We start from the raw sequence: 7,395 nt of genomic DNA on the forward strand, positions 1-7,395 counted from the left end.
CTTGCAACTCAGCAGTCCATCAATGTACGACTTCAATCACTGCCCATTCACCTTAAATGTACCCTTTTCCTCATGCGAGATCTCAACAGCTCCATATGGGTAGATTTGGGTAACTATGAAGGGTCCGAACCATCTAGACTTAAGTTTTCTGCTAAGAGCCTAAGTGTAGAATTGTATAGCAATATATACTTTTTGACCCACTTCAAAGTTTTTCTTCGTTATGTGCTTGTCGTGCCACATCTTGGTATTTTCTTTGTATATACAGGCATTTTCATAAACATCATGACGAAACTCATCAAGTTCATTCAATTGCAGCATTTTTTCTTCCCCAATAGCTTGTAAATCCAGGTCTAGCTGCATTACTGCCCAGTATGCCTTATGCTCTAGCTCCACCAACAAGTGACATACCTTACCATACACCAGACGGAACGGAGACATGCCAATTGGAGTCTTAAATGCAGTACGGTATGCCCACAATGCATCATCTAACTTTCGTTACCAGTACTTCCTGGATGCATTAACCATCATTTCTATAATTTTTTTCAGCTCCCTGTTTGAAAGTTTCACTTGCCTGTTGGTCTGAGGATGGTATGGTGTAGCAACCCTATGTATCACTCCATATTTTCCCAAGAGAGCTTCAAACTGCCTATTGTAAAAATGGGTTCCTCCATCACTGATGATTGTTGTGGTACTCCAAATCTTGAGAAAATGTTTTTCCTCACAAAGTTCACCACCACTTTGGCATTGTTGCAGGGTAATGCAATTGCTTCCACCCACTTCGACACATAGTCAATAGCCACAAAGATATACAAATTCCCATATGAATTCGGGAAAGGGCCCATGAAGTCAATACCCCACACATCGAAAAGTTCAACAACCAAGATGTTAGTCAATGGCATCTCATCTCTCCTTGAAATATTTCTACTCCGTTGACATTGGTCACATTCCTGAACAACCCAAAAAGCGTCCTTGAATAAAGTTGGTATTAAAATCTAGATTGAAGGACTTTAGATGCTGTTCTAGCGCCTCTAAAGTGACCACTGACTTCCTTCTCATGGCAATGCCTTAAAATACTCTCCATTTCTTCTTCTTGGACATATCTTTGTATCACCGGATCTACACAATGTTTATACAAAAACAGTTCTTCCCAAAATAGAATTTCAAGTCAAAGATTTTTTTTTTCTTTTTCTGGAAAGTCATGCCATTTGGAAGCACTCTTCTTGATAAGTAATTTGCAATATCTGCATACTAAGGTGCTTCTTCAACTCTCATCAATTTCTCATCTAGGAATGTCTCCTTGATTTGAGTTTCCTCTTCACTTCCTTATGCTGGTTGTTCAATCCTTGATAGATGATCTACTACCATATTTTCTAACCCTTTTTTGTCTCGGATTTCCAATTCAAACTCTTGCAGTAGTAAGATCCATCTTATTAGCCTTGGTTTTGCTTCTTGCTTTGCCAACAGATGCTTGAGTGCTGAATGGTCCATGTAGACAATCACCTTAGCACCTAGCAAATAAGAGCGAAATTTGTTATATGCAAAAACAACGGCTAAAAACTCTTTTTTCAGTAGTGGTGTAATTCAACTATGCATCAATTAATGTCTTGCTAGCATACTGAATTACATGCAAAACCTTGTTCTTTCTTTGTCCTAAAACCACTCCTAATGTAAAATCACTAGCATCACAAGCTCTTTTTAAGTAGTGGTGTAATTCAACTATAAAAATAATGGGTGCAGACACTATTAATTTCTTAAAAGTTTGAAAAGCATGCATGCATTCATCATCAAAATCAAATGATGCATCTTTAATCTACAAATTGCAAATGGGTCTAGATATTTTGGAGAAATCCTTTATGAATCTTCTATAGAACCCTGCATGCCCTAGGAAACTCCAGTCTGCCACATTTGTAGGTGGTGGCAGCTACTCAATCACTTCCGTTTTGGCTCGGTCTACTTCAATGCCATTCTTTGAAATTCGGTGATCGAGCACTATACTTTCTTGAACCATGAAGTGACACTTCTCCCAGTTGAGCACCATATTTGTATCTTAACATCGCTACAAAAAAAGGGAAAGGTTAGAAAGGCAATTATCAAAAGAAGAACCAAAATCAGAGAAGTCATCCATGAAGACTTCTATGAACCGCTCCACCATGTCACTGAATATCGACATCATGCATTGCTGAAATGTGGTCGGTGCATTGCACAACCCAAAAGGCATCATTCTATAAGTAAAGGTACCATAAAGACAAGTGAATGTCATCTTTTCTTGATCTTCAGAGGCAATGGGGATCTAATTATATCCTAAATAACCATCCAAGAAACAATAGTACGCATGCCCTGCTAGCCTTTCCAACATTTGATCAACAAAAGGAAGTGGAAAATGATCAACATTTCTTGTTTCTTCATTCAGCTTCCTGTAGTCAATGCACACCATCCAACCTTTGACTGTCCTAGTTGGTATCAATTCATTGCTTTCATTCTTCATTACCGTGATACCTTCTTCCTTTGGGACCACTTGCACTGGGCTCACCCAAGGGCTATCTGAAATAGGGTAGATGATACCTGTATCTAAGAGTTTTACCACTTCCTTTCTCACTACTTCCTTCATAGAAGGATTTAATCTTCGTTGTGGCTGCACTTTAGGCTTGACATCATCTTCCATGAGTTTCTTGTGCATACAAAGAGATGGAGAAATGCCTTTAATGTTAGAAATGGTCCATCCAATGGCTGATTTATGCTCTCTTAACACTTGAATCAATCTCTCTTCCTCTACTTTATTCAACTTTGCATTAATGATTACTGGGAAGGATTTTGATTCACCAAGATACACATATTTAAGGTGAGGTGGTAAAGGCTTTAGTTCAAGTTTTGGAGGTTCTTCCGTTCTTGCCTTTTCCTTCTCTTTTTCTATGTCAAAATCTTCAAATTCTAGATCTTGGCTTGTGTTTATCGGTTAGAGTACTTCCAAATACCTACCATACTCATTCTTATTTGGTTTGTCTACCTCGGTTGTTTTGGATTAGGCAATGCAAGCTTCTAGAGCTAGTTGTAGGGTGATCTCTTCGATAGTATCCGCTACAAGTTTATCCACCAAATCCACACTAAAACATGAATCTAACTCTGATGGAAATTTCATAGCCTCGAAGACATTAAAAGTCACAGTTTCATCTTGGACCCTTAGGATCAACTTTCCTTGTTGAACATCATTCAAAGTCCTCCTTGTAGCAAGGAATGGTCTTCCCAGAATGAGCTGGATTTCCTTGTCTTCTTCCATATCCAACACAACAAAGTCCATAGGGAAGATGAACTTATCCACTTTAACTAGCACATCTTCAATAATACCCCATGGATGCTTGATGGATCAATCTGCAAGCTGCAAGGATACGGTTGTGGGCTTCACCTCACCAATCTCTAGTTTCCTGAAAACAAAAAAAGGCATTAGGTTAATGCTAGCATCTAAATCACATAAAACTCTATCAAATGTAATATCTCTTATAACACAAGGGATAGTGAAACTCCCTAGATCCTTGAGTTTTGGTGGTAGCTTCTTTTGCAGAATGACACTACACTCTTCTGTAAGCATCATTGTTTCATCCTCTTCCAGTTTCCTTTTGTTTGAAAGATCTCCATCAGGAATTTAGCATAACTTGGCATCTGTTGCAAGGCATCTGCAAAAGGTATGTTAATTTGCAATTTTTTAAATACATCTAGGAATTTCATAAACTACTTATCCTGATTTTGCTTTTTGAGCCTCTAAGGAAAAGGAACAGGAGGGGTATGATGTGCCAACTCCGGCGGTATCTTTGGAAAAGGTGGCTTCTCTTTTCTTCTCTTTTGTATGCTTTCTTGATGAAGTTCATTTTCTTGGCTCTGCACTTTCTCCTTCACTATGATTTCTTCATCAACTTTTTCCTCAGATTCTCCCTTCTTCTTTGAAGGGTTCTCATCCTTCTTCCTTGATTCAACTTCTTCTTTTGGTTTCCCACTTTGTAAGGTGATAGTATTTGCTTATTCACGTGGGTTAGTCACCGTATTGCTTGGCAAAGAACCTTGAACTCTCTCATTCAAATTTTCTGAAATTTGTCCCAACTGTACTTCCAAATTTCTGATGGATGCTGCTTGGTTTCTAAAATTGGACTGTGTCTCATTCATGAAGTTTGTGGTCTCTTGAATGAATTTCCCGAACATATTCTCCAACTTTGATACCCTCTACTCCATTGGTTGAAGATTCACCGCTTGTTGATGACTTAGTACTGTCCTTTGGTTCGATTGATTGCCTTGATTACTCTAGGAAAAATTTGGGTGATTTCTCCATCTAGGATTGTAGGTGTTGGAAAAAGGATTATTCTGGGGTCACTGATTTTTGGCCAAATAATTGACTTGCTCTAAAGATGAAGATGATGAAGCAAAGGTGTTCCCCACTTGGTAGTCAATGCTTGCATGGTTACCTACACACAAGCTTACATGTTAATTGAGGTGCTTGAATAGAATTAACCTGCATACCCCCTAATTGTTTCTGAAGTGCTACTAGTTGGACTGAAATGGCCGTGTAAGCATCAACTTCATGAACACCCATAGACTTCTTCGGATGTATTCTCTTATTAGGCCTTTGATAGTTGTTACTTGTCAGGACTTCAAGTAACTCATAGGCTGCTTCAGGTGTTATTTTGCAATGCTCCTCCAGATGCTACATTCACCATTTTTTGTGCATTTGGAAGCAACCCATTATAGAAGGTTTGGACTTGCATCCAAACATGCAAACCATGGTGTGGACACTTCCTCATTAGTTCCTTATATCTTTCCCATGCTTCATATAGTGACTCATTCTCATCCTGCATAAATGATGTGATGTCGTTTCTCATCTTTGCTGATTTCGCTAGTGGGAAATATTTAGTTAGGAACCTTTGTGCAAATTCATTCCAGGTGGTGATTGTCCCTGCTGGTAGTGCCAATAACCATCCCTTTGCTTTATCTTTTAGTGAAAATGGAAATAATCTCAACCTGATGGCATCATCTAACACTCCGTTTGCTTTAAATGTGTTGCATATCTTGAAGAAGTTAGCAATATGTGAGTTTGGATCTTCATTTGGATTTCCCCCAAACTGTACCGACTGTTGGATCATTTGAATGATTGTCGGCTTTATCTCAAAATTATTGGCTTGAACTGATTGCCTAGTGATACTTGGAAAACTACCATCAACTGTGGGCACTGAGAATTCCCTCAAAGTTCTATCGTTCGCCATTTCTGTGCGTAGTGTCTCTTCTCTCTCTCTTCGTTCCCTAATAAGTCTTCTAGTTGTTCTCTCAATCTCTAGATCAATGGGAACTATAGGGAGACTTCTTACTCTTGACATAAACTACAGAAGGAAGAAAAAGGAAGATCGTGAGATTACACAAACTAAAAAGAATGAAAGTAAAACTAAAGGTAAAACTGAAATTTAAAGCTTTAACTTAGCGAAAATCAGAAGAATTCAATATCAGCACAAAATCAATCCCTGGCAACGGCGCCAAAAACTTGATGTGTGATTTGATAAATATGCATATGTAGCAAGTACACTAGTCGCAAAAAGTAATACAATGATGAAGTTTCCCACGAGGATTGCGTGCTAATTACTGAGTTTCTTAATTTTATTACTAATTGAAGAATACAAAAATGTGGAATTGTGGGGGAAAGTAAAGCTAGAATTAAAACACAAAATCAAACAACTAAGATTAACACTAAACTAATCAAAACAAATTCAAAGCACAGCAAAAGAGGTTAGGGTTCGACTTCACTAGGATACTCTAGTTTAATCTACAATTTCTATTGCTTCCAAATTCACATAAAAGGATTATAAATCAAATTCCTTAAGTTGTATAATATACCTTCTCAGGCTATATTCTCCTACCTATCCCTATTAAACTTCCACACCTAACAAAATGAAGGTTAATAGTTCAAAGTCTGTTAAGCCAAATGGAATCCTATAAAGATTTCATAGATTGCTAAACCTATCTCTAGCATTGCTTAATCTACGGTGTTTACTCTAAGAAGCTAACACATGAATCACTTCTCAGTCTCATCATGCTCAACATTCAATTGAATCAAAAGAACCAACATCCAACTGCATTAAGAACAAGAATAAACACATAATCCAAGCAATAGAACTAAAAAACAACACAAATTTATAGATTAAACCATTATAATCCAAGTTACATCAAAACCCTAACCTAAAAGTGAGTTAGTTCATGCTCAAAATAAAGAAAAACATCACATAAACAATAAACGCGGAGTTCAACATATTAGAAATTGAACGAGGAATGAATTCTTCCCTATTTAGGGACCCAAATTCCTCAAATCTCCTTCTCCTCTTCCCCTTATCTAACAGTGTTGACCACCTCTAAAAAATGGATAAGTCTCTCTTAAATAGTCGGCCAAAAACCCTAGGAACTAATACAATACAAGCAAAACGCAACGTTTTACAAAAATAGATTTTGCAGTTTTCGCCGCAGCGAAGAAGAATCTCGCTGCGACATCGATTTGAATTTTGCTGAACCATCTGACCTGAGGCTAGCTTGCCGTGGTGAAGAAAGAACCTTGCCGCGACAAACTCTTGCTAAACTTTTATAAAATTACGAAAATACCCTCTGCTTGCTTCTTCGCTTGAGTCTTTGATCTTCGTGATCCCCAATAGGAGCAAACTTCACAGTGCTTCCAATCAACATTAAAATTCCCCTGATTCCTAAATTTCGCTTGATTCCGAGTCCAGAAACTCATTTTCGCTCAGTTTTGCTCCAACTGCACGTTGGCCTAAAACGTAAAATAAACAAATTTAAGTAGTAATTCCGGCACAAAACTTAATAAAAAGTATCCGAAATCCTACAAAAAGCACAAAGAAAATAGTATAATCCTAGGATTATCAGTATCTTATAAAATTTCAGTTACCCCCTATTAATTTACAAAATGACAAATAAACCTTAAAAATTTGCAAAGACACCCCTTAAAAATTAAGAAACGAGCATTTAGTAGTTTTCAATTTTCATTACTCATTCATTTGTGTCCAATCACAGTCATAAATCCTTGGAAATATATATATATAATTAAATTTTACATCAAAGTATAGTTGTTGAATTAATTTTGGGAATTAAATTTTAGTGAACTTTATTATCGAAAAATACAAATATTACATAATATTATAATTACTAGAGTGAAAACGAAGTTTTCTGAATTTGCCCATAAGTTAATTAAATATTTAATCATTTAATTAAGTAACGTACTAATGTTCATCAATTTATCATATATAATTACTAATTTACCATAGATATGCTTAGAATTTGATAATTGAAGTAAATATTATTCAATCAAATATACTATTTTATTAAAAAATAATTCTTTTAATAACATTAAAAACTTTTAAT

The 7,395-nt window shown here is 36.6% G+C and overlaps 1 protein-coding gene and 1 non-coding gene across 2 annotated transcripts; one reads left to right on the plus strand and one right to left on the minus strand.

The window, feature by feature from the left end:
* Window positions 1-3,361: 3,361 nt before the first annotated feature.
* LOC116120972 lies at window positions 3,362-5,243 on the minus strand. The gene is made up of 2 exons (XM_031406942.1): window positions 4,903-5,243; window positions 3,362-3,419 (listed from the first exon to the last, which is right to left on the minus strand). Exons 1-2 carry the CDS (start codon window positions 5,241-5,243, stop codon window positions 3,362-3,364), a joined length of 399 nt encoding a protein of 132 aa, XP_031262802.1.
* On the plus strand, window positions 4,759-4,865 carry LOC116121005. Its single transcript, XR_004126631.1, has one exon. It is a non-coding gene; the product is annotated as a small nucleolar RNA R71 (small nucleolar RNA).
* Window positions 5,244-7,395: the final 2,152 nt, after the last annotated feature.

The sequence above is a fragment of the Pistacia vera genome, unplaced genomic scaffold (assembly GCF_008641045.1).
Source record: "Pistacia vera cultivar Batoury unplaced genomic scaffold, PisVer_v2 Contig954, whole genome shotgun sequence".
NCBI classification, from domain to species: domain Eukaryota; kingdom Viridiplantae; phylum Streptophyta; class Magnoliopsida; order Sapindales; family Anacardiaceae; genus Pistacia; species Pistacia vera.

Bases quoted from the DNA above. Each gene is read 5' to 3' on its own strand.
- LOC116120972 (XM_031406942.1), bottom strand. From the start codon at position 5,243: ATGGCGAACGATAGAACTTTGAGGGAATTCTCAGTGCCCACAGTTGAT. The intron at 3,420-4,902 runs GTTCCTAACTAA...TTTTGTTTTCAG, and splicing joins TGGAATGAATTTGCACAAAG to GAAACTAGAGATTGGTGAGG.